The sequence below is a fragment of the Balaenoptera borealis genome (assembly GCF_965194805.1).
Source record: "Balaenoptera borealis genome assembly, chromosome: 10".
NCBI classification, from domain to species: Eukaryota; Metazoa; Chordata; class Mammalia; order Artiodactyla; family Balaenopteridae; genus Balaenoptera; species Balaenoptera borealis.
The window spans coordinates 92,499,840-92,526,697 of record NC_138874.1 but is presented as its reverse complement, the minus strand read 5'-3'; the positions used below and the strand labels follow the sequence as shown (position 1 = coordinate 92,526,697).

At 52.4% G+C, this 26,858-nt stretch overlaps 1 protein-coding gene across 5 annotated transcripts in view; it reads right to left on the bottom strand.

Annotated features, from left to right (window-relative positions):
- SUFU (SUFU negative regulator of hedgehog signaling) overlaps nucleotides 1-26,858 on the bottom strand; it is a 110,307-nt gene that overhangs the window by 10,409 nt on the left and 73,040 nt on the right. The window contains exons 5-11 of one of the 5 annotated variants that reach the window (XM_082408398.1): nucleotides 26,112-26,197; nucleotides 25,751-25,823; nucleotides 22,980-23,135; nucleotides 22,340-22,493; nucleotides 20,421-20,532; nucleotides 5,951-6,085; nucleotides 4,255-4,393 (exon numbers count right to left, since the gene is read on the bottom strand). In XM_082408398.1, the coding sequence (XP_082264524.1) occupies nucleotides 4,255-4,393; nucleotides 5,951-6,085; nucleotides 20,421-20,532; nucleotides 22,340-22,493; nucleotides 22,980-23,135; nucleotides 25,751-25,823; nucleotides 26,112-26,197 (855 nt within the window). Of the gene's footprint in view, nucleotides 1-4,254; nucleotides 4,394-5,950; nucleotides 6,086-16,187; nucleotides 16,261-20,420; nucleotides 20,533-22,339; nucleotides 22,497-22,979; nucleotides 23,136-25,750; nucleotides 25,824-26,111; nucleotides 26,198-26,858 lie in introns of those variants that run through there. The other 4 variants (XR_014249263.1, XR_014249264.1, XM_082408399.1 and 1 more) reach the window with 4 other exon arrangements.

The following is a 26,858-nucleotide window of genomic DNA, read 5'->3' as shown; positions in this document are numbered from 1 at the left end:
AACACAGGACCAGGAAGCAGGCCAGTCTGCGTCCCCCCAACCCCGACCGGCCAGACAGAAGTGAGAAAACAGCCCAGAGGACCCCCGCCCCCCAGGCTCGGGGGCAGAGGTGTGTGTGGCAGCTACCACTGCAGTGGTGGCACAGGGAGGCCACCTTCATTTCCTGTCCTTGCTGGGTGGTGAGGAGTTGGCTGAGGTGGCCAGGAGCGGGCTCAGACTCCCCCTGCTCTGGCTGTCTGCTGCGGAGGGCAGAGCGGGCCGCCACAGCCCTCGCCCGAAAGGGAGGCTGCTGTACTTCCCTAGGCACAGTGCTGGCATTTAAACCCTAATGGCTGTACCCTGGACACTGAGGTCCCCGTGACAGCCCAAGCAAAGGTCTCCAGGGGGGACCAGGTCGTGGCCAGGTTCACCAGTGGAAGGAGAAAGAGCAGAGGCACAGAAGAGGAGCTGCCCAGGGCCTGGGCCAGGGATCGCCAAGTGTCTTCCACACAACATCCAAATGGGTACATGGGGACAGGAGAAGGCAGCGGCTTGTCCAGAGGACAGTGGTGAGTCAGCCGCTGGGCTAGGAGGAGAGCCCAGCAGTGACTCCCCAAACCTGGCCTGGAGAAGCGAAGCCCACTTGAACAGCTGCTGGGTGTCTTCTCCCAAGCCCTGGGCCTCCCATCAGGGCTGGTAGGGAATGGCTGGGAACGGGGGGCCACCTGGGTGAGCTGTCAGACACCACACAGCTGAGAAAGCATTGCAGGGCTTAAAAAAATATTCTCATATTTGGTGATGTGACCCCTGTGTGACCTCTGGGGCCGACTTCTCCCCCTTCAGATCAACCTTGGCTGGGGACGGATGAACGACTCAGCTCTGGGCCAGGCTCCCACTCAGAGGCTAACAGCCCGGTGTTGACAGACTCAAGGGAGAGAGGCTTGTTAAAGCCACTGGGATGAGGAATGCTGGGGGAAGGCGTGCAGGAGAGGACGTTGGCAGGCCTCCCCCTGGTCTGAAGACTGTCCTGTACAACCCTGGAGTTGGTGGACAGCCTCTACCATCTCAGAAAAGATAAAAACAGCAAATGGTAGGGCAAATGGAGGAGTCCGGTGTCAACCTATAGAAACTGAAGAGCCTAAGGAACTGGAGGATTCCTGCCTCTCCAGCTCCTCCAGGAAGCAAGGAGTGTCCACTGTGCTTACTCTGGGGTTGCAGACAGCCCTGCATTTCCGTGCCGGGGCCTTGACGTTCCTGGGGCTGGAGAGATGGGGCAAGGAGGAGCCTGGAGGGAAGGTGCAGGCCCAGGAGCAGGTGGGTGTGGAGGCCTGTCTGGGGCCACTCCACAAGCTCCGGAAAGGGCCCAGATTCCCTCACTTGCTGCCTTTTTCTCTCAGGCTCTCCTTTGTCTCTCTTCTCCCATGTGGGGTGTCTCTGCCATGCCACTTCCCCAAGAGATAACAGGCCTGGGCTGGAGGCCAGAACAAGGTGCCAAGGCTGGGAGTGAGGGCTTCCAAGGCTGTTGAAGGCTGATGCAAGAAAGTCATCCTAGCCCCTCCCAACTCCTCTGGGACCAACAGGGAGTGTTCAAGCAGCAGCCAAGAGAACAGAAGTCTGGGTCTCTTCAGTCCTGGGGCTGCTGCATCCAGTTCCTTCCTGATGCTCTGCCCCCAGCAGGCCTGGCCACACAGGGGTCAGGGAGACACCCTGGATCCTGGAAGCATGAGTGAGAGATTCCTGTACGAGGTGAGGGCAGGCCTCTGTCGGGGTCTCCCTCCAGAGGAGCCTGGGGTCCCTGCTGGCCCAGTGGAGTGGGCCCTCACTGGTGACTATGAGCCTGACCCCAGGCCTCCAGGAGGTCCTCAGACTCACGGGGAGACAGGCAGCCCCAGAGGGAGACTCAGAGGCCCACAAGTAATTACAAGCCCAGGTTCCCACAAGCTAGGGAGCTGCCTGTGACCACAGTGGCAAGACCCTAAAGAGGAAGGCGGGCTGCCAGTCAGATGCAGAAAGTGCTGACTGCTTTGGGGGCGGGGTGGGGAGGAGGGCTGGTGTGGATGTTGGCTTCACAGCTGAGGACCGGCTGGCCTGGGGGCAGGGGCAGCGGGTTTCCCAGGGCTCCCTGGAAAGGGCCTTGAGAAACCCCTTGGTGAGTTAGGGTGCGTGCCTGGGGAGCGGGCCCCAGCCAGCCTTCCCGGGAGCTCCCCTGTGAGCTGGCCCCTGTGGTGGACCACACTAATGAGCCCATAACACAGGCCTTTGATTAAGCAGCTCCCAGCACAGCAACTTTATTGAAACATGCCGAGGCCAGCGGCTGGTTCCCACAGCTCCCGTTCCCGGGGCAACGGCGCCTGGGAGGGGACCATGTGCTGGGAGTCAGCAGGGCGAGTGCTCAAGCTCACTGAGGGGCTGCCAGGGAGGCGAGGGGGAACAGGGCTGGAAGGGAACACCAGTAGCCGGAGGATCAGGGGCTTGGGAATCAGGGTTGGGCCCAGACCTTCGTGGGGACTGGGGGGCAACATGACATCTGCCGAGTGCTCTGGAGGCCCAGGTCCCCAGGTTGCTGAGAACTGCAGATGCTGACTCCCCCCCCCCATCCCCGCTGCGGGCAGGAAGATGTTCCAAGGGGGATGGCGGGGCTCCAAGGACAGGTTCAGAGTTGAGCATGTGAAAGGCAACTGGGTGAAATTTCTTCTTGAGTTTGGGGAGACTCTAGTTCCTACTTTTCCAAGAAAATGTGCTTAACCTTCAATACACAAAAGTGCTATCTGAGGACACTTCTGCTGAGACCTGTCAACACACTGTCACCTGCTAGGAATGATGACCTGTGACCTCTCAGTGGCTGGGGTCTCCTACTCGGTCCCTCGTTCCCCACTCCTTCCCAGCTCTGCCCAGGCAGAAGGCCTACCCCCTCCCTGCTCTCCACAGAGGCAGCCCGGTGCCCTGGGACACGATGGGGCTGGGGGGAGGACCTTTCCACTTGTGCTGGGCTAATTTCAAATGTTATACTTCAGAGCTTTTTGCTACAGCAACTACCAACACCACATGGACAGAAATCTAATGTTACCAAGTGGGACTTTTACAATGTATTTATAACTTTATGGTTCAAAGTAATTTTGTTATGAAACAACGTAATAACAACAGTGGAAAAAGGCAAGATAATTTATGGAACACAATATCCCTAAAGCACCGGCTTCCATTTCTACCTCAGCTTAGTCTGGGAGTGTGGTTGGTGTCCTTTGTTTGCCGTTTGTTTTAATTAAGGGTTAGTATTTTGGTGGGGAGGGCGAGGGAGGAGCTGGCCTGAGGAAGAGACACAGACACTCAAAGACTAAAAACATGCCTACATTAATGCTATACACACTTCACAGACCCCCACAGACCAGGCTAACCCCACAGAACCGGCAAAATTCTCTTCCCCTTTACGGTAATCCCTCCACCCACCCGCACCCTCCACCATACACCACAAACAAGGCAGAGTCACCTGTTAGATCAGGGTCAGATTCCCTTTCTGAGAGAGGTAAGGTAGAGTGTTCCTCCTCCCATGCCCCCAACAAACAAACAAAAAAGGATGTTGTTCCTCTAATACATCCGGGAGTGGGAGTCAGGGTTGGGTCGAGTACCCGAGAGACCTGGACGGCGCAGGGGCTGGAAGGAGGCCTGTGGCTCTCAGGCCCCAGCACCCAGCTTGGCAATGGCTTGAAGCTGTGCTCCAGCCAGAAGAGCAAAGGAGGGACAAAGTACTCCGGAAAAGCCAGCAGGTTTCTGCACAGAGAAGCTGGGTGTCCATCAGGAAGAACGGGAGAACCATTAGATGGGGCAGGCTCTGTGTGCCAAGGCCTGCCCATCTCAGCCCAGCGCCCGGTCCAGGTCCAGATGCCCACTTTCTAGGAATTCTGGTGGGCTTTCCATATAGCACGAGAGTGGCTTCCACACTTCCTCCCATCCTGCTTCACCCTCCCGCTTCCTGTTCTTTGGTTTACCCAGTGTGCAGAAAGTCTCACATCCCTCAAACCTGAATTTCCGTGGCAAACAGAATTATCAACGGCCAGGGCCTGGAGAGTTATCGCTCCTGTCTCGGGGTACGGGGGAGAGGCCAGGAAGTGCTTCTGGAGCTGGTGGGCTAGGCAGCAGCATCCACACTCCACACGGCATCTCACAACCAGCCCCTCAGGAAGAGGAGCCGCCAAGAGCTGCCACGGGAGGACTGCGAGGGGGCGGGCACAGGAAGAACCCATGGAAAGGAGGGAGGGAGAAGAAAAGGAGCCTTCTCACTTGTAACCAGGGTCCATGAGCTGCATAAGGGTGCTCTTCGGTGGCAAAGGCGCCTTCTACTCCCGTGGAGACAAAGGTGATGGCCATGTCACCTGTGATACTTTTATATGTAAAGTGCCGTCCGTGCAGGAGCCTGCCCCTGGGGGTGGGAACATGAGACAGTGAGAGCAGGCCTGGCCAAGCTCAGGGACTGTGGAGGCTACACTCCCCGGGACGGGCTGTCTGGCAAATGCCCTCCTGACCGACCATCTGCCCACTAACAGGGGCCTGGAACTAAACACGTTCATCTCAACACCTCCCAAAAGAAGCCTCTTACGAGTTCTCTACTGTTATCCTTCCAAAGTGCTCAAGGCTAGCAGATACTAGAGCAGCATTCAAAGGCCCTGAAAGGGGATGGGAGTCCACCTCCTTCGTGTCCTGGTGAGGAGATTGAGGCCAGAGAGGCCAGTTAGTAATGTGCCCAAGGTCAGGCCCAGAGCTAAAAGGTGGATCGTGCCCCACCTTTGTTTGGAGGGTCTGGGTGAAGAAGCACCTAAACGAATTTCCCACACCCTGGGATGATGGCTTAGTGCCCTCACAGCACAATCCTGTGTCCGGGGCACAGTCTTCCACCTCCTCCTGGGCTCCCCAAGAGAGTTAAATGGCTACCAAGACCACATCTTTAAAAAAAAAAAAAAGCTGAAGCCAAGTGGGGTCACTCTGAGGGAGCCACAAGAAGTTACTGTTAATCCCAAGTCTGGAAATACACCTGGGGGAAGGGCAGGCAGGGGCAACCAGTGGGGCAGAGATGCCAGTCAGCAAAGGAAGCAAAACCTGCTCTTGGCTTTCTCAGGTTGCCTTAGATTAACCCTTCACCAGTCTAAAGGCCCTGAGCCTGGGCCAGAGAGGGAGCTGGAGAGGAAATCGTTGGGGTCCTGGGGGGATGGTGCGGGGGGCTGGCCAGACCCTGGTCGCTCTGGCCACTTGCTCTCGTTGCCCTACTGGGCAAGGCTGGTTACCACACAAGGTCCTTCCTCAGGCTCCAGGGACAGTGGGGATGGTCCAAACCAGTGCAACCCCCTTCTTCCTTGTCACTGCTGTCTGAGTTTAGAGTTATCCTTGCTGCTTCTCCTGCTATAAAAGTGAGGGTGGAACCCCTGAGGGCTGTGGAGGAAGCCAGCTGCAACAGGTTTAGCCCAGTGCAGCATCCCCATGCAGAGAGCTGAATTCTGGCCACAGGGGTGGGTTTCTGGCACTGTGGACAGCAGCAGGAGGGACACAGCTGGGCTTCTGGGTCCCTCAAGGAGTCTGCTGTGCGGGCCACAGGGTTTGGAGAACTGAGTGTTCTGCATGGAAAAGCAGCAAGGAGGAGAAAACAGAGTCCCACCCATCAGATTCCCCTGCCCTATTACCCCAGTGCTACTGGGGACCCTGCCACCCCTGACTCTGGGCTGGTGGGATGGCAGGGCATCTCCCTAGGTCACTGAACCTTCGTAAGGGAGCAGGGCTGGGGGACACTTCTCTGGACAAAGGAGCGCTCTCCAGCGCAGTGAGGGCTACTGGAGGGTTCAGGGTCCACAGGCTCCCCCAAAGGCCCAAGATGGAGCGGACTGACTAGCTTTCCTCCCCACCCTGGGCCCCAGACTCTGCCTCGGTGTAGGGGGCAAGCACAGGCCTGGTGGCTCCTTGAGGCCAAGTTGTATGCTGTGGGGCTTACCTTAAGCAGAGGGGAATGAGGGCTCCTGACTCCTGGTTGAATTTCAGATGTACGCTCTCGAGCTGCCGCGTGCGGATCAGCTCATGGGGAATAATGGCCGTGGAGCTGTCACTTTCCAGGCTGTCTTTGCGGCTCCTGCGAGGCAAGCACAGGAACAGGTTCAGCACGAGGTGAAAACCGCAGGACAGGAGGCTCTCAGGCCAGGCTCCCGAGGCACGACAAGGATGGTGATTGATGACGAAGATAACGACAGCCACCATTTACTCACTATACGCTCGCCAAGTGCCAGCCCTGCGTGAGGCACCTCTCGCTGATTACTCCTCACGGCGCCCCCGTGAGGTGGGCACTATTATTATGGCCCTTTTACAGATAAGGAGCTGGGGATCAGGGAGGTGACCTAACTTGTCCAGGTCGCACAGTGGGGACTGTGGAGCTGGGATTTGGTCGCAGGTAGGTCTGGCTCTGAAGCCTCATCTTTGGCCAACACTCTGTATAAAAGCTTATGTCACAGTGGCTTGTTCTTCCCTAAGATAGCAGCAGGGGCTTCTGGGAGCCCTTCTTCCCCTGCCCCAGAGCCTCAGACCCCAAGTTCTCCAAGGCTGGGGTGCTAGAGTGCCAGAAGACATGGCTCCCAGAGCTTCCTTCCTGCTGACCCTGAAAAGGCTGACATCAGAGCAGGCTCACAGCATGCACACTCCTGCTAATGGCCAGCAGCTGCCGTGACATACACATCCTTCATCCAACAGGAAATGACACAGTCCTCATCGAGGGGTGGAAACCAGGCTCTCAGGAGTCAGATCAGTGAGCTTGGCCGGGCAGCAGGACCGGGCCACCACCCTGCTGGGCTACGAGGCCCCAGGAACCCTGTACCAGATTCCTCCTGACTGTGGTCCCAGCCATGGCGAACTGTCACTGCTGCCTCGCGCTCCCTCCTGTCCTGCTTCCCACCCACAGCTTGCTCCACAGCTGGGCCACGGGGTCCCTTTGCAATCTAAGATGTGCTCTTTCAAATTCAGCTGCCCCCACTGACAACCTCTCAAATCTGCTTCAGCCAGAAGTGAGGGTTACCCACTGATCTCATTCAAAAGGCCAGATCCTGGTTTGGACTGTGAATCTCAGAACAATTCCCCAAGTGAACAAAATACTGGGTGAGAAGCTTTAGTTATATATTGTTGAAGCGGCAATAGCCACCCAGGATGTCTGGGCTTGATCTGGGCTTGACAGTCACACAGCCAGTGGGGGCCCAACCTCCTTACACACTGGGGGGCTGAGCGCTGGGGCCTGTGGCCCAGTGAGGCACCCTAACACTCAGAGCACCTCCCCAGAGGGAGGAGGATGTGAGGTCAGCAGGCAGGATGGAGGGTGACATCGGACAGCACAGGCCCTACTGAGGCAGTGGTTTATAAAGCTCCCGAGGTAACGGGGACCATTCCCACCAGCTGGGTGGATCCACCCTCAGATGTGACATGTGACTGATCTTTCACAAAGTGGTCCCTTCCTCTGGTTTCCAAAGCCAATTCTGAAACTGCCCTTTGCCCTAGTGTCTCCTTTGACAAACCCTTTCACAAGACCTGTGAAGGAGACAAACATGCTGGCCAAGAGGGTCACAGAATTTCAGGGCTGGAAGCAAACTCTGAGGTTGTTTAATCTACCTCTTTCCTTTACAAAAGAGAGCCGGTAACGTGCCCAAGGCCACAGAACTGGGCTGCGGCAAGCCATCATGGGAGCCTAGGACCTCTGACCAGCTCTCTTCCCCTTACACCCCAGCTGCTACGCCTCCCTTCTGAGGAGGGCAACACCAAACACCACCCTCGGGGCTCGGACAAGAGCAGGACTCAAGAAAGACAGCAGCCCTCTTTGGTGAGGCCTTACTCTCCTCCCGAGTAAGGAGTCCATAGATTCACTCACTGAGTCCTCACAGCAAGGACTCTACACCAGGTAGATTCCTCTATAGTTAACGCTTCTTGTACAGGTCAGGAAACCCGCGGCTCAGAGAAGTGATGTGATAAGCCTACAGTCACAGAGTGAGTTTAAGAGGAAAAGCCAGGGTGTGACTCTCACCATCACTTCCCTGTGCCACCTCTGAGACACATCACCATGCTCCCAAAAGGCCTGGCTGCCAGGTGGGGCCTCCGAGCCGGTGGGCCTCTCTGACACAGGCAAAAATGCTGATGAATAGCAACTGGGGGTGGGAGCAGGGGGGTTGGGAGAGCAGAATCAACAGCACACAGGGCTAGAGATGTCTCAAGCTGGAGGGAAAAATAAATTGTTGAAAGTCAGCTAAAGTCACCTTGGTAACTGCTACAACACACTCACCCGGAACGAGGACATCAAACCCAAGTGCAAACAGCTTTAAAGAAATGGAAAAGAACTTAATCATCTGAAGAATTAATGTGACAAGTGCCCACATTTACACCTCCCACCAACCTTCAATCATTTGAAAACGTACTTTAATCTTTTAAGAGAAAAAAAAAATTGCAAAATGCTAGATCTGCAGTCCTGGAGCTCGGGTATTTCCGGCATGCTGCTTCAATGGAAACGCGGCTGCTCCACATACACACGCGCAGAAGCCCAGCTTTTTGCTGATTTGTTTTTTCTGGACATCGATGCAGAGGCATGAATTATTTGTGTGGGCTGGGTGAGGTATTAAATCTGCAGCCGACACAGGTTTGCAATGTTTTGCATGGTTGTCAGCTTAATCTTAGTCATAAAAAAATAAGTAGTGTGCTCGCCAGCGTGGCCTAATTTTTCAGCTGGGCTGTTTTCTCCCTGAGTTCCTAGCAGAGGGGAAGGCAGAGCTTGAGGGCTGGAAGGGAGAATGGCTCCTAGGGAGGCATGGAGGCCCATAACCGCTGGGTGCTGCTAGGAAGATGGGGCCAGGGGATGAAGGATGCTCTGGGAGGCAGAATGGCTAAGAACATAGGTTTGGGGTTTGAGTCCCATATGACCTTGGGCAGATACCTTAGCCTCTCTCTAAGCTTCACTGTCCTCTCGATGGGTAGAATAACAATACCTTTTCCTTATAAGGATTAAATGAGATGACCCAGGTGAAGCATCAAACAGTGCCTGGGATACAGTGGGTGCTCAAAATGTTAGCTGGCTGCCTCTAGAACTCTATCTGCTCCTCGTGCAGGAATGTTGATAGCTTAATAGACTTATTTGCCTTTACCCCGGGCCCAGAATCCAACCACCTCTGGCCAAGTCAGTCCCCCATTCTGAGCAAAGGTCCTTGCCCTGGGCTTGGAAGAGGGGACTTCTGAGATGGGGCAGCAGCCACTGTGGGCCCTGGGCAACCGCTGGTGTTCTGGGAAGGCCCAACTACAGGCCAGCAAAACCCCTTGAGGCCTTTGTTCTGCTGAGAGACATGCTGGCAGGACCGCCTTCCTACACAATGAGCACAATCAGCCTTCCTGCAATTCTCATCTACTGGTCCTCAAGTCGCCGAGAATTAGTTTAATCCATCCTCCATGACAGCCTTGTAAATCCCCGAGGCTGCTCACAGGCCAAGAGGAGTTTCTCTTTTCCAGTATTTGTAGCCCCAACTTTCAACTATATTCTTAAGATAAGGTCCTGAAATCTTCCATTCATCCAGGTCACTCTCCCTTGGATTCACTCTAGCTTGTCAAAGCCCGAGTGTCATGTCCAGAAGTGAAGTGTCATGTGTGGAAATAAATACAGTATGTGGTTTAACCAGCAGATCACAGAAGGACTGTGAGCTTTCTTGTTTGGGATACTTTATTTCTATTAAAACTGTCATCAGATTGTCTATTCTTTGTAACCTCAGCATACTACCAACTTATACCACACTCCCTCTGTCAACAAAATCTCCCTCAGGCTTTCTCCCATGGACTGAGCTTAGACCTCTTCCCCCCTAGCTTGTATGTACTCTAGATGATTTGGAGCTTAGAACAGAAATCTGCATTATCTGGCTAGGGTGTCAAGCAGTCTGGATATTTCTGAAACCTGACTCTGGCACCCATCATATTGGCACTCCCCCCTGACTTCACATCACTGACAAAACTGATAAACTTGCCATCGATGTTCTCATCCCAGGCTTTGATTAAACAGTGAATAGGACAGGGCCAGGCAGACAAGCTGACAGACTGACATCATCACTCTTTGGGTATGCTCATCCAACTGATTATAATCAACCCAACCATTCCATCACTAAGCCCCTCACCCTCCTGGATGCTCTGTATAGACATTTCTCTGTCTTGCCAGCAGTGATGTCAGAAGACACTCTCAAAACATCTTGCTAACCCCCACCTATACAAGGTCTACAGCACTTCCTTTATCTACCAAATAGAAATGGGTTAAGTGTTTCTAAAAAGGCAGTGAGGATGGTCCGGCAGGTGTGACTCTTGATGAATGCATGCTGTCTCTCAGGCCTCACTGTTTTTCCTTAGAGAGTGTTCACAGCCTACTCGCTGAATAATCTAGCCCAGAGTTTTCCCTGTGAGTTGACACCAAGCTCACTAGTCTAGAGAGTGCAAGATGCTTTTTGCATCTTGAAATTTTTGAGTGCTTTCAGTCTGCCAACACCTCTCTCCCATTCCCTCAGAGATTACTGACAACAGCTTCCTGAATCTCATCTGCCAATTTGACTGGTATTCTGGGGTGCAATACATGTGGACCAGGAGATCTGAAATCATGGCTTCAATCCTCTTATCGATGCCCATATGACTCTTCCTAGTCTAATAACCATTCGTTTTGAGATGGAAGCACAATAGAAGTAGAGGAAATTTTTGCTGCCTCTCTGCCTCTGATTAACATTACTCTGTCCAAACAATGGGGCCTAGGTTTTCTTCTTCTTGTTCGAAACAGAACTATGAAAAAACAAAGTCTTTTTTGCTGATCATAGCCCTTTTTTGCAAGACTTAATTCTTCTTGAGTTTCAGCTTTTCTTGATCCTATTCCTTAAAGTGTCTGTTGGTATAACATACTTCTCTCTCCAGCTTTTGTTCAAATCCTTCAAAAATATTCTGAGTTATGTAAAGAATTACCTACATATCTCTACTGGTCCCCAGAGGTATTACACCTCTTTTTAGTTTTCAGGGGACTTTCTGCAATGATAGTATTAAGGGGTACCTTTAACTGAGTGCACACAATGATGCCAGGTCCTATGCTAAACCCTTTATATACTTTATTCCCTTCATTTCTATAACAACCCTATAAATAGGTATTATTTTTCCCATTTTACAGATGAAGAAACTGAAACTCAGATACTTAAATAACTAGTCCAAGATCACACAATGGGCAAATAAAGGGCTGAGACAAAAAACCCCAGGTCTTCCTGACGCCAGCTAAAGTGTAACCACAATATTTTTCCTTAAGAGCCTCCCATCCCTTTGAGTGGTCTTTCCTTCTGGGGTTTCAAAGGCCATGAAGACACATCTATTTTTTTTTTTTTCCCTGAACTCTTAAAAGAATTGCTTCCTAGAAGCCACGGCAGGGCTTCCCAAAGGGTATTTGATGGAATTTTAATTTAAGAGAAGCTTCTAGAAGAGCAGATGTGGCAAAGGCTGGATGCAATACACTGCATCTCAGATTAAAGATTCATAAAATGTTGGCATTTCGAAGACTCTGAGGAGGACTATAGAGGGCAAAGGAACCAGTTTCATTTTGTGTAAGCCAGTCTCTTCCAACCTTAGCCACAGGAACCCCTTTTCACTTAATCCCCAACCGACCCCCCTAAAAGGCTGTGGGGACCCTCCCTCTGGGGACCACTGGTCAGGCAGTGCTCTGACAAGGCCCAGGGTTTTCCCTCCTGAACCCTGCTCTGCCCAAGCGCGTTCTCCCAAGGCCCTGTCACTCCCACTCCATCAGCTTCCTTGCCGGTCAGAGTCAGGTGCACAGCCGAGGCGCCTCGTCATTTCCTTCACCCCAAGACAGACGCTCTCAGGAGGCCTGTCAGACACTTATACGATGCTCACCTTCAGCTCTCAGCCCGATGCCGGGAAGCTGAAGTTCTTCTGAGTGACCAGGGCTTACCTTGGTGACAATTTTGTGATTTTTACCTGGAATTTTGTGTCATTCTTTCTTCTCACTGTGCAGGGCAAGCTGTAACAGCTCCTACAATATCACTTCTCTGACTTTTTTTACTATTCTTTTTTTAAAGTTGAAAGAGCCAAATAGTTCTATAAGGTTCATTACAACAGTCAGCAGTCTTCCCACTCCCCACTCCTCGGAGACAACCACCGTCATCTCTGTTAGCTGATTCTTTTGGTATTTTCCTCAATACCTCTAATACACTTTCTTTCTACTTCCTGGTATTCCTTTTTCAGGCTTTATCTATTGACTTGCTGCTACAGAAGACGAGCTTTTAGCTCCCTTCCATTCCACCCTCCCACCTTCCCAAGATAACTATATTGTAAGTTTGCTTGGCTCAGTATTAAGTGTTTACGTTATTATACTAATGCTATTTACAACTGAGTCATGTAGTATAATATGATTACTTTTCCTTTCTAGTGTGATTTTAAAATATATATATTTATTTGTTTTATTTTTGGCTGCATCGGGTCTTAGTTGCAGCACGCGGGATCTTTCATTGTGGCGTGCAGGTTTCTCTCTAGTTGTGGCGCGTGGGCTCCAGAGCACGCGGGCTCAGTAGTTGCGGTGTGTGGGCTTAGTTGCCCTGTGGCATGTGGGATCCTAGTTCCCCAACCAGGGATCAAACCTGCATCCCCTGCATTGAAAGGCAGATTCTTAACCACTGGACCACCAGGGACATCCCTAGTGTGATTTTCTATTTTCCTTGTATTTAATAACCGTATTGGTTTTCTATGTGTTTATTGCTAATTCAATCCTAAACTAACGACCAATGGCCTACAGATTCTCCCAAGACTTTCAAATAGAGCAAATATTTATCAATTTTATCTTCTTTTTAAAAAATTAATTAATTAATTTATTTATTTATTTATTTATTTTTGTCTGCGTTGGGTCTCCGTTGTTGCATGCGGGCTTTGTCTAGTTGCGGCAAGCGGGGGCTACTCTTTGTTGGGGTGTGTGGGCTTCTCATTGCGGTGGCTTCTCTTGTTGCGGAGCAAAGGCTCTAGGCATGCGGGCTTCAGTAGCTGCAGCACACGGGCTCAGTAGTAGTGGCTCACGGGCTCTAGAGTGCAGGCTCAGTAGTTGTGGTGCACAGGCTTAGTTGCTCCGCAGCATGTGAGATCTTCCCGGACCAGGGCTCGAAACCGTGTCCCCTGCATTGGCAGGCGGATTCTCAACCACTGCACCACCAGGGAAGTCCCTCAATTTTATCTTTTTAAAGACACTTCTCTAGGGGCTTCCTTGGTGGTGCAGTGGTTGAGAATCTGCCTGCCAATGCAGAGGAGATGGGTTCGAGCCCTGGTCCGGGAAGGTCCCACATGCTGCGGAGCAACTAAGCCCGTGCGCCACAACTACTGAGCCTGCACTCTAGAGCCCACAAGCCACAACTACTGAGCCCACGTGCCACAACTACTGAAGCCCACGCGCCTAGAGCCCATGCTCCACAACAAGAGAAGCCACCACAATGAGGAGCCTGTGCACCGCAACAAAGAGTAGTCCCCACTCACCGCAACTAGAGAAAGCCCACACGCAGCAACGAAGACCCAACACAGCCATAAATAAATAAATAAATAAATAAATTTATTTATTTAAAAAAAAAGAGTAGCCCCCGCTCGCCGCAACTAGAGAAAGCCCGTTTGCAGTAATGAAGACCCAACACAGCCAAAAATAACTAAATTAAATAAATAAATAAAATATCATTAAAAAAAAAATACATTTCTCCAGAGGATCCTTCCAAAAGACTCTAGTCTGAACTGTCTGCCTTCCATTCTTGCGGCACAAGTGTCGTCATGGGATCACCCCTTACCTTCACACTGGTGATTCCTCTCGCCTTTCTCATGTTGGATCCTATTTCCTGCTCCCCATATGTCTTCCTCACTCATTTCGATGGAGCATATCCTCTAGCAGATTTCACTTTTTTAGTATGCTTCTCTCTGACCTGCCACCCTCAGGGGTTTTCAGGCAAATTAAAACACCAGCTTTACTCTGTGCACTGGTATAGAGACTTCCAAGGCCTTCTTTCCAGTTATTTTTTCCTGTGAATTGGCAGGCAACTCCTCCACTTTTATCTTCTTTTACAGGCAGTACCCAGTGGTGAAGAGGTATAGATCTGGATTCAAACAACCCAAGGTTCAAATTTTGGCTCTGAACTTTATTAATCTTGCCTCATTGACCCGAAATAAGTTATACAATCTATCTAAGCCTCCGTGTTCTCGTTTGTAAAATGGGGACAAAAATAGCCCACAACACAGGGCCTGGCACATGGCGATACCTAATAAAAACTGCTTGCTTGGGACTTCCCTGGCGGTCCAGTGGTTAAGACTCTGCGCTCCTACTGCAGGGGACACGGGTTCGATCGCTGGTCGGGAAGCTAAGATCCTGCATGCCGCGCGGCCAAGAAAACAAAAACAAACAAACAAAAAAACCTGCCTGCTTGGTCACAGAACCTGTCCAGCCCAGGATTCTTTTGGGAGCACTGAGGAGTGGTTTGCGGGATGGCTCAGAGGCACGCCTCAGTAATTCAGCAATTGATCTAAATCTTTCCATTTCTTTCTTTTTTACTACCTGTCTATGTAACACATCCTATATTTACACATCCCACTGTTTAAGGGGACTTTTTACATATCCTAACACGCCTTCTCTTTCCAGTGTCAGGACAGACTCCTGATTTCTAGTGCTGCACAGTTTATAGTACAGGCCCCTGTTCACCCTACCCACACTTCACAGATTGACAGAACCGTATCCATGTTTCCTCTCCACCCTGGTCTCTACAGATTGAAAAGTCCCAATTTTAGCCTAAGGGTATTGGTCACATTCTATCAATGGCAGCAGGTGTGGAAAGGAGAGGAGCCCAACCACCGAGACTCCTTTTAGCCACAATCCCAGTCCTGTGACAGTGATGACGTCTGCACTGGCCACACCACTTGGGGCCTTTTCCTTGGGGACGCCCGGGAGCAGGAACCAGGGCACCCGGGTTGGCAACTATTCAGAAGTGAAGTGGGTTTGGCCTGCTGAGCCCAGCCCAACCTCTGGCTTCTGCCGCTAGCCTGGGAGATTACTCTTTTTGCTTTCAGATTGCTGACGAAAGCTCTGAACTTTCCAGAGAAAGAACCACTTGCAGGTTTCCCTTCAGGGCAGGACTGGGATAGGGTGCGGGTGTGGGTGAGGGCACCAGCTCACCTCCACAGTTACTGCTACCATCTGAATTTGGAAAAATTCTCTGATGAGGATGACACACGAAGTAAAAGGCCTTAAAAGGTTACTGGTAAACACCAACAACCAAATGATGAAACACAGTATTTTCACTGTGAATATTCCAAGGATGGAATGTGATGATAGAACAGTGGGACAGAGTGTGGGTGAAGAAGACAGAGTGAGGAAAACTTGTGTTAAGGTTGGTGGATTCCTTAATCAACTATTAACTCCTCTGGGCACCAGGGACCGCCCCCCGCAGCCTTGTGGTCTGACTCAGTTGGGAGACTAGGACCCCTGCTCTCCTGAATGAGCCTGCTCTAGCCAGAGCCCTTGGCTTTCTGGTTTCTGAGACACTGAGTCATTTCCTCTCTCCAGCTCTCACCTTTGAGCCTTCCTTTTCCCTTCCCTGGAGAAGTGACTCACTACTGAAGTGTTGGGTGACACTGAGGATCAAGGATGGGCGATAAAAATACTCCTGATTGTGCAACTTGAGGAAGAGAGATGCAGTTTGGATTGAGAATTCAATGTGCCGGCCATGAACTCTGAGGCTGGGGTGTTAACGATGGCCACTGCTTCACCTCTTTGGGGAAGTAGAGCAGAGAATGGAGTTCAAACAGAAATTCACCCAGGCAGGACTGCTGTGGAGTCCTTGTTCTGCCCTTTCAAATGTGTATTTCTGAGAAAGGCACATAAAGGCAGGCACTTAGCAAGACAAATGTGGATCACAGAGGCCTGGGCCCTTCCTCCCATCAGCCCTGTGGGGCCTGGCTGGGGCCCTGAGAGCAGGGCTGTTTCTTCTTGGGTTTTCTCTCCAGTGAAAACAACCGTACTTCCCCAGCGTGGGAGTGGTGAGGGGAGCCAACGTGACACACTCGGGCTCCGGGCAGGCCACTGCACTGACATGATAGAGCCCTTTGAGCAGGGTTACCCAAGACTGCCCTGCATGCAGGAAGTGATGGCAATAGCCCAGCTGTTTTCCCAAATGGAAACTCACCTTCCTTCACCCAATTCACTGGATGCAAACGAGATATTTTCTTCTTCTAATTAATCTTCATGGGTCTCATAGGCTGAGCAAAACAAAACACAATTTTCTCTAAAGGATGACTCTTTGGCCAGGTCACAAGCTATTCAAGATGGGAACAGAGGCAGCATGGCTACCCATCCAAAAGGCTAAACAGATGGGAGCAGAGACACTCATAAAATGGAGAGAAATATATGTGTGTTTTGTGTGCATGTTGGGGGAAGGGTGCAGCTGAAAATGTCACAACAGGAGAAATCATGCTACAAAACCTTAATTTTCCAGAAAATTAAGGCAACAAGCAAAAAAAAAAAAAAGCCTTAAAAGCTGCTGGTGCAATTCCAGAAGACTGAGAAACTTAGCTCAGCGATGACGGTTAGTTTGCTTTTTAAAGGTGCCTCAACTACAAAGTGTCTCTCCCGCAGCCAGGAACCTTCCCCCACAACACATGTGCACACACATGCATGGGCCCTGCCCCTCTTTGGGGGGATTATGTGACCCAGAGAGCTCCCTAAAAGTCCCCCAACCTCAATCAGTGACTCACTGGCAGAAGGAGGAGGAGGTCCTGGTACACTGATGCAGGTTCCCAGCATCAGAGCGAGTTTACAGAAATGCAAACCTCCCCACGCGGTGCACCTGACCATGCACATCCCCCGGGTCACTGTGGGGAGGCTGGGAAGCAAAGGCCAGACTCCACAGAACAGTCCATGTCTAACCAGGCAACCTCAGACAGAGGATGCCAGTGACTTTTTCTCCCTCGACCCAGGTCCTTATAAATGTTGGCAGGCACAGTCCTTAAGCCGGTCTCCCCTCAGTGGCACGAAGGAGTTGCTTCCCAAACTCACGTGGGCAGGCCGTGGGAAGGGAGGCGCCAGCAAGCCGAAGGAGGCTTTTCTCAACTGATCATCTTGGGAAAAGCCAGATACAAATTTCACGGCTGGAATGCAGGGGTTGTGAAACGCTGGAAGGAGCCCCAAAGAGGGCTAAGGACTCCCCTTCCGGGAAGGCGGTGGGAGGAGGGTTGGCAGGGGGAGTGGGAGAGGAGCAGTTACCCAGAGGGCCCCGCCTTTCTGGGAAGCAGGAAGTGAGGCCTCAAGAAAAAAAGAAAGAAATCCCCTAGCCCTGAAGCGGTGGAGGGGCCAGAGATATACGGTTGATTTTGTTTCTGAACATGAAGAAAACAAGGCTTTGTGTTAAAAAGTAATTCTGGTATAAATGAGACAATTATGACACATCTTGTTATCTCTGGGGTTTGGAAGCACTGAGCCTGGCGGCATGTCTTCCCTAGAGTTAAATACAAACAGTAAGCTTCTAACATGGGGCTTTAGCCTTGTCCTCGGTGCCAAGGGAGCAGTCTCTACTCATGCTCTGACTAGTTAGAGGAGGTCCACCTATGAGGGTGAGAGGCACAGTCTGGGGTGTCCCTCACGCGGTCCCTGAGAATGGAGTAAGGAGGGTCACACCAGGTTAACGGCTGAGGGACTGCCCTAAGTGCCACCCTTTTCTCACCTTGGCCAAGTTACTTATTAGCCTCTCTGTACCTCACTCAGTTTCCTCATCTATAAAAGGGGGATCATAAGATTATCTACTTCACAGAGTGACTATGAGGATGGTATAAAGCACTTGGAACATTACCTGGCACTTGCACCTGATCAGTGTTAGTCGCCATTAAGGTGGGAAAAGAGCAAGTGCCTGACTCCCTCAGGTAGGCCAGAGCCCAGCTGCTAATACCCAGGCTCCATCGGCTCTTCTGAACCTCTGCTCTACCTCCACAGCCTTCTCAAACCACGCTCAGGCCCATAAGACTATGCATCAGAGCCCCAGCCCAGAAAGCCTGACTAAAGGAAATCGGACACGAAGACACAATAGGGCCCATGCCGGTCACTCCCCCACAGGGAGAGGAGCAAACGCTAGTGCCAGCACATTTTGGGCCAGCTTTCTCAGTCACAATCCATGCGGTTTATCTGAAACCAGGTCAGGTCCCAGGGTGGGCAGCACAGATATTACAGTCGTGCGTGCTAATCTGAACTGAGGCCGCCGTCATCGATCCTGAGGTGACAGGGAGCTGGAGACTTGAGGGAGGGTTGGAAAATGTTCTTGGCAAAGGAGGAACCATTTCTCAACCAACTGCTAACAAATTGGTAACCAGCACTGACAGCCTTAGAGGAGACATTCCGATTCCCTTCAGACTGCAGATTCCAGCACCTTGGAGACACGACTGGGTCCTTGAGCTGCAGGGAGGGGAGATGACCCCAGATGGCTGCACCTCTGATCTATTCCCATCCATCTCTCCGTAGCTCAGCCAACTCAGGTCGAAGAGTGGAGGCTGCAGCCTCTGCCCTGTGTCTACAGATTGCCCTTGGACCAGATCCGATGTCCCACTGCCCAGTAGGCTGAGTCTGGGCTGGATGTCTGCATCCAGGAACTCTGTGCGCCTTACAATGTCTCGGGGTGCAGCAGCTGGAAGTACGCCCTAGACTGGGAGTGAGATCTCAGACTTGTCTCAGATGTACAGTAGGGGCAAGTGGGCTGCCTCCACAGGAGCCCATGCCCTTCTGCCCAGAAACCCAGACCTTTGGAGGTGGAAGGGCCACCTGGACTGACTATCACAAGTTATGGGGCAATCTGCTTGAGCCTTTAAGCCTTCAATTACCTCCCGACCTCCCATCAGTGCCAACGGGGCCCAGAGGAAGAGGCCAAGCTCAGGGCATGCGAAGGAGTATGGCCCTGGGACAGGGTCCAGACTCACAGGTGGAGAGTTTCCAGATGCCCCACGACTCAGCCTGGCCATCTGCTCCTGCCAGGGGAAGATGGTGCCTTAAGCCAGCTCCTTCAAGGCGGCTGGCTGCAGAAATCCACTGGCTGGAGTTGAAAGCTGCTTGGAGGTGGCAGTGGAGGCTTCTCCAGGCTCTTGCAAAAGAGCTCTACTCTCATGACTTCTGGATGGCAGATTCTTCAGGTGGGCCACCTTGGGCAGCCAGAGTAACTCTCCCTACTCCACAATCTGCTCCCAGGTTGCAGCCTCGACTTTAACCAGCCAGGCCTCCCCTGTTCCATCCCTGTCAGCTTCTTCACCTGCTTGTTAAAATTCCAGGGCACCTTCAATGCCCATCTCATGTCCTTCCTCCTCCAAGAAGCCCTCCCTAACTACTCCAGATCATGCTGACTTGACCCTTCTGTAGCACATTAGATCATTACCATTTCTGGGGATCGTGGATGAGCAACTGGAGCTAGAATTCAAAGGAACTATTTCCAACAAATTACATCCACAGCCAGAATCATGCCAATTAATTGACTGTTTCAGTTCATGTGCCCCCAAAAGAGCCTACACCCCTGATAGCCCTCTGGGTCCTGAGCCTGCCACACAGCAAGTGTGTAATAAAGACTTCTCAGAAGAAGGACGGATCATCCTGGTCTTGCAGGAGTGGTCCGCCTCCCTGTTAGCCCAGGGCACAGCAACTTCCTCTCTGGCAGGCAGGGTTCCTGCTCTGGGCTGCCAGCTCCCAGGCATCCCCTGCCAGCAGCTATTCCCTAGAGCTGCCCTGGGACTAAGGGCAGAGCGTGGTGCCCAGCTCCAGCTCTGCCCACCATTCGCCCCCATCAGAGGAAGAGAGGTCAGCAGGAAGTGGATCTGACCTCTGGGGTGGTCACAGTCTCTCCTAAGAGCTATAGGGGCTCTTGGACAGACAGCAGAGGCCTGCAGAGGACTTCCCTTCCCTGGGCCCCATGGAAGGGAGGCAGGAAGAAGGGCCTCAGCAGCAGGCGTCCAGTCCGGGGCTGGCCAGACAGGGAGGCCCCTGGGGTTGCAGCTATCAGCCGGAGACCAGGCTCCAGGAAGGAAGGAAGGGCAACTCTGGCCGAAGCCGAGATAAGGAAGGGAATCGTGCTCAGCACAATGGGCTCCCACAAGGCTGGGAGGCCCCAAGTCAGATTTTGCCCCAACTTGGCCTCCCATCTGCTCACACAGCCCATGTAAATATTTACTGTTGTTTATATTTCTGGTCTGCTGCGTCCCCTCTGAGGCCCTTACAACCCACAGATCTGTGTGTCCCAGAGACCCTGAGTCCATCCAGCAAGGCCTCTGGGCATTGTTCTCTCTCATGCAAGCCACAGGGACAGGCCCTGAAGGACAAAACTGCCCCCTTGTCCCAGTCCCGGGACACTGCTGTCAGGAAGCTAGACTAACCCCTCTGTGGGCAGGGCACTTACGGGGCCCGGTCGTGGGTGAGGCCGTTCTGCCGCTGGGGGTTGATTGGCGGAAGGACGGGTTTGCTGTTGATCTCAAGTCCTCTCCTCAAGGTCTCCCGGATCTGCTCCGTGTCTGCAATGACACCATTAAGTTACCTGATGGCCCTCTGGGGCCCCAGCATCCCCATCCCTGTCCCTGGACCCTGGCTCTGCTGATGTGCTGGGGAAAGGCCCCCACAAAGGCTGGTCCTGAGGCCACTCTAGGCATCAGCTGTGCGATCTGAGTGCAGCATGAGGACACAGGGCAGACGAGGCATTGTGTGCTCTGGAAACTTCTGGTCTGAAGAGCACCATTCGTGTAGAAGACAAGGAATGGCCTCTGGACCGCAGAAGGGCACTCTCCAAGGCAGGGCTCTCCTCCACTGTCCTTTCCCATCCTGTGTCACAGGCCCTAGGCTTACGCCTAACATGGCTCCAGACAGTGACTCACAAGACAGCCACTACCCAAGACCACCCAGGGATTCTACCCACTTAACAGATGCCAGTAAGGGCTGCGAGTGCTCTGCCATGAATGAGCAGGCGTCCCTTACACACGTTCCTGGGTTCTGGGTGGTCAGCTGGTATCTGACCCTGCCACCCCTTCCCCTTGGGCCGGGTCAGGGGGATACTGAGTCATCTCCCCACCTTGGTACTATCCCAGGGAACCCTGCCTCTCCACGGGTCTGCCAAGGGCCAGGAGGTGACAAAGGAGTCCCCTGGTTGAATTATTCCTTTGCAAGGTGCTTTTCTGGTCTTTGGGGTGAAGCTTACTAGCCTGGTCCCCTATATTGAGATTTTCGTCTAAGATTTACTTCTGCAAACTGCAAACACACACAAAAAAGCAAATTAACGTTTGTTGGTTAAAGGGTGGGCTTAGAGGATGGAGGTGATTATTAACGTTTCTAGTGTTTGACTTGTTATAGTGGCATGGATCTTACTTTTACAATTTTTTCAAAAATAGCCAATGATGGTTGAAATTTTGGACAAAACTGTGAATCCCTCCTTAAATTAGCTCTTTTGTCAAAAGCAACTGGATGATTCTAATAACTGTACACTCTCTCAGAATCTCCCCAGGGCTTGACACATCATTAGAATAAGCAGGAAGGAAAGAAAGGGGTCAGATATTTGCACTAGGGGTTTAAGTTGTTTTTTATGGAAAGAAAACCTTTTATAAGTGCGGTCACATGTGCTGGTATTTTATTCAGGACTCTAGGTATCTTACTCTTCAAAAGGTAAGAAAAGGTGGAAGAATTGAAAAAGGAAGTAGAAAAAGCAGCAGTAATCACATCTGTGTAAACGGCTGCTTTTCTTTTGGAGTTAGTTAGGGATGCCCTTTCTTAAAAACCACAACTGTTTCGCTAACCAAGACCAGCATGGTGAGCTTCCAACAGGGGAGCCATATCCTCCTTCCCCAAGGCCCCCCGACAAAATGCAGCAGGTAAGGGTGCCCTGCCTATGCCCGTTACATTATATCTGCAAGAGAGTGGGGTGGGGAAGTTTGCAAACTGGCCTCACACTCAGGCCTCTCTTGTCTGAGGCCTGGGAGGGCCCAAGGCCAGAGTGATCCTCAGGTCTGGCATGGCTTTCAGGCTAGAGCTGGGCCCTGTGTCAATTCTGTGGGTGGCCGATGCTTGTTCTCTTGCACTTGGGTGGACTATGGCTGTTTCCTGTAACTGTTCTAGGGCTTCCACTCACCTCCCTGACCTCAGATAGCAAGGGGCAAATCTAAAACACAATGGTCACTGCTGGAAGTGCAATCTGAAATACACACAGGAAACACAGGAGAAACGGGTCAGTAAAGTTCCCTTCATTCCACCCTGCCGAAGACCTCACTTGCTGTTTAAATCCTGCCAGGAAATACTGAAACCCGGCCTGGGGAAAGGGAAGGCGACGGCTCCCACCTTTGCCAGAGAGCCGCCGGGGCTGAGTGCCGATGCAAATGCTCCGGCTGTCCTCGTCGTCCTCGGGGGGCCGGCTCAGGTCATCCCAGGCACACTTGGCGCTGACACCGCTCAGGTTGGACCCGTCCGTCTCAATGCCTTTGTCAACTCTCTCCTGCTTGGAAAGAGTCAAAGAGCCGGAGTTCCTTCAGCGAACCGGTGGCCCAAGGTCACCACCACCTTTCCCATGTTTACTGAGCCCTGGTAAGAGCTGAGCACGGGACAGGTGCCAGAAGAGCAGGGTCTCTGACCTTATTCTGCCCTGGTTACTAACGCGTGGCGGTCTCCGCCAGCCACGGGTCTCCTCCAGGGGAACCAGGAATTAGGGGAGCCGGGAAGAATGAAAATCCCAAGGGAAGCGTCTCCTCTCCCATCAGCCTTCCAGTAAAGTGACTGTCATTACCCGCTTCAGAGCTCCGACTCTGCCCACCCTGTGCTGGCCCGTGGAGCTGATGTGGCAGAGCCAGGAACCACCCTCCTGAGGAAAGGCACAGTCCTTCCTCTCCTCACTGATCACCCCGTCGCTGCTCCAGAGGCCAGGGTGGAAGCCGGCCACAGGCGGGAGAGGCGGGGACTCAGCCCAATTTCTCCGACTCCATACCTGCAGTTTTCTCTTCCAACAGCAGAGGGTGTGGTCACACAGGGAAGAGTCCCCAGAGAGCAGAAGGGCCGGACTTCCCCTTGCTGCATTGCTGACTTGTTTGGCCAAGAATTCTGGATGGAGATTCTTTTCCATTTCTGAGACTGAATCAGGGGCCTGGAGGGCAGTGACCATCTTTAGAGCCCACCAGAGGCCCTGCCTTCGCACAGGCCTTGACACTTCTGAGTCCAAACACTCTCCAAATGGCCTCGAGGAAGAGCTAAACACAAACACCTGGGATTTCTGGTAAAACAAATTGTGATGTTGGGCTTTGGATGAAAGGTCATCTGGGAGGCTCCCGCAACCTTGTTCATAAACAGTCATGTAGGCCAAATAGAGCTCCTGAGTCAGTACTTCAGTAAGAGTCTGCTCCTCCCTGTCTGGGGGACCTTCTCCCCATGGCGCCACAGGCTCCAAACAGGCCTGCTGCTCGGCCAGGGAGCCCATCCAGGGAAGCACAAGGTAAGCTTACAGAGGGTCCTTATTTCTTGAGACCAGTCAGCAGGTGGCCCTGGCCCGATGCCTCCTTCCCATCAATCCCATTCTCCTCCTCTCCGGTGCTAGCAGCAGCCTAGGCAAAACTGGGGATTCTGAGCAGAGGCGTGGGAGGCTGATGACAGGGAGTGGCTCTCTGTGCTCTAACCAGGGGCGTGTGAGCCCTAGTTTGCTTGGGGTGGAGTCTACGCTTTTCCCGCTCCACTGGCCACCCTGAGGCGCCTCACCTAAGCAAGGGGCTCAGGACACCTCTTGGCTCAACAAGCTCAGCCCACTTACTTTATGAGTAAACAAGAAAGGGTGAAGACGCAGAGGAGTTCAGAGACTTGTCCACGCACATAGCTGGCTAGTGGTAGAGCTTGGAGCAAAGGACCAGGAGCAGCTCTAAAACAAACGGTCTGCAAGCAGGCCCCAGAGACACAAGCGAGCACATAGGAGCTCCCAGTGGGTGCACAGAGCCCCCAGGAAAGGAAGCTGGACTTTCTCACCAAGGTGCCCCTGCTTGCTTTTTTTTTTTTTTTAATATAATCCTTCTCTTTATAAATTTATTTATTTTTGGCTGTGTTGGGTCATCGTTGATGCGTGCAGGCTTTCTCTGGATGCGGCGAGCAGGGGCTACTCTTCGTTGCGGTGCGCAGGCTTCTCATTGCGGTGGCTTCTCTTGTTGCGGAGCACAGGCTCTAGGCATGTGGGCTTCAGTAGCTGTGGCTCACGGGCTCCAGAGCGCAGGCTCAGTAGTTGTGGCGCACGGGCTTAGCTGCTCCGCGGCATGTGGGATCTTCCCGGACCAGGGCTCGAACCTGTGTCCCCTGCATTGGCAGGTGGATTCTTAACCACTGAGCCACCAGGGAAGCCCCCCCTGCTTGCTTTTAAAGAACACTAGGCGCTCTGGGTCCTGCTGGCTGGCCTCAGGGGCGCCTGAAGACTAGGGAGGAGAACTGTTCTCAGCATGCAGAGAAAGGATGGGCTGCTTACCCTAGTAGCTTAAAGGATCAGGTGCTTTCTTAGCACTTGGCACCTAGGACAGGGGCCAAACAACAGCCCATGGTGCCCCGTGCTGGATCCCAGTGTGGCTGCAGAACAAGGGCTTAGGGAAACATAGCCTTCGTGGTTCCTGGTTCTTGCATAAGCAGAAGCTACAAAGAAACCAAGTTTAAAGTAGAGATAACAGAGCATATCCTGGCAGCAATTGGAAAGCTGCAGTGTTCAAGGCACTAGAAAAACAGAGGAGCATCATCTGTGAATGAGTAGGCCTTCTGCCCAAGAACTCCCAGGTCTGCAGTAAATAGCCAAGGGACTGCTGGCTACATGTCCGCCTGCTACCTCTCCCGGCCACCTTCCACCCTTCCTAAAGGACATATAACTCCTGGCAGCAGCCTGTGGCCTACCAGATTTTTACAGAGGCATAAAATATTCAGAGATGGCAATGACCCGCAATGGGAAGGGGCAAAGAAGAAGGAGGCAGGCACGTGCCAGGCACATTATTAGCTGTCTGCGGTTCCTGCTTCAGGAGCTGCCAATAAGAAAGGAAGTTATGCTCTACGTGGCTTTCAAAATTCACCTTCTTACAAACAGTGCTGCTTCTAAAAAACCCGAAGACAACACTGACACTCTGTACAGGTGGGCCACAGCGAGTGAGAACTGCAGGCCTGTGTGTATAGAGACTTCCTTTTATATATGAAGGGATGCCAACCTAGCCAGGGGAGGAGCTCAGTGTCTGACTACCCAAGATGAAAAATGTATCTAAAAGGGGGATGGGATCATTAGACCAATCAGCGCTCCCCCCTGCAGCTGGGCTGTGGGGTCACTATCACCCGTTCTACTGTCTGTTACAGGGTGGCGGTGGCAATGGGGTGGCTTCCTGAAAGAAACTCTGTGTTCTTCTAAGAAGGGGAACATGGCAGGATGAGTACTGGGCAAGAAATATCCACTATACTGATTTTCTTTCCTTGCTAGTGATCCGATTTTTTGGTCAGGTTTATTGATGTATAATTTGTATTCAATAAAATCAATCCTTTCAAAATGCAAAAAAACATATGTCTAAGACAAGTTTTCCTGGCCTGAAATCTCTGCTCCCTTATGTGCTCTGCAGAATTCAGAGGACAAATTCCAAATCATGCCATATTTCTACTCACTCACAAATAAAGCTCCTCCGTTTTCCCAGGATGAAAGCCAGTGTTATTTGGAAGAAGCCTAGGCACAGTGTGCTAGAAAGGTTTTCCTCACTCAAGACATACTTGCAGGTGTGGATCGATCTCAAATATGGTCTCTCCCCTCCTCATGTCAGTTATCAGCCAGGGGCCGCCAGCGCTGTGGACAAGGAAAGGGGACAGGATGGTAACTGAGGGTCTGGGGCTGATGGGCTGGGTCTACAGCCTGCCCTGTTTGCTGCCCCCGGCCCAGAACACAGGGGATTGGTTAGTGGCCAGAGACAGTCAGGGAGAGTGATCAGGAAGCCCCAGTCTGAAAACCCAGAGCCTGAAAACCCAGAGCCTGAGCAGCAATGTAAGGGGGCGCCCACATGTGGAGGGAAGGAGGGGTTCCCAAGCCCAGGCCCGGGGACCCCGCCCCCATCTCATAGTGCAGGGGTGTACTCACATGGGTACCGTCCGCAGCAGCTCCAGGATGCCCTGCCCATTCCACTGCTGGGCTGCGTGGAGCTCCTCGGTGCAGACGCCCACAATCTGAGACCCCGGGACAAAGATGCCATTGTGCGTTAATGGCCATTCCTCCAACCCACCCGGAAGGTCAGCTACCCAGGCTCTCTTAGTATCACCCAAGTTGGGGGACCACAGGCAGGATCTGTGCTCAGGGGCTGATGTGTCCAAAGTGGGATGGTTCCTTTAGAAGGGAACAGTGTCCTGGCTAGCAGATGGATGGGTCCACACACAGGACACTGAGGTCTGACCCTTGCCCTGCTGTGATGGCTCAGGGGTCTGGGTGACACAAAGCCTAGCCCTAGACTGCAGAAGAGAAAATCAGGGCCCTGCCAACTCAGGATGGGTCCCCAGCCCATGTCTCTGGAAGCAGGGGAGGTGCAGGGAGATGCTCCTGCCCAGTCTAGGATCATGGGGATTGTAAACAGAGGAGATTTTGAGACCCTTCAAGCTTAGAACGATGACCAAAGGGCACCAGCAGCTCGCAGAGAAGCTCCCTTCCTTATCAGGGGCTGAGCCTTAGAGTAAATCTCAAAGGAAACAACTGAACTTTCGCACAGACCCCACCATGATCACAAGCAGCCCGGGTGCAGCTGGGGTAGGTGCACGTCCCTTCCGGGTAAGGGAAAGTCCAGTCCAAAGCTGCCTGCCGGGAGGTCCTGTGCCTGTGGCTGTCTGGGTCTTACGA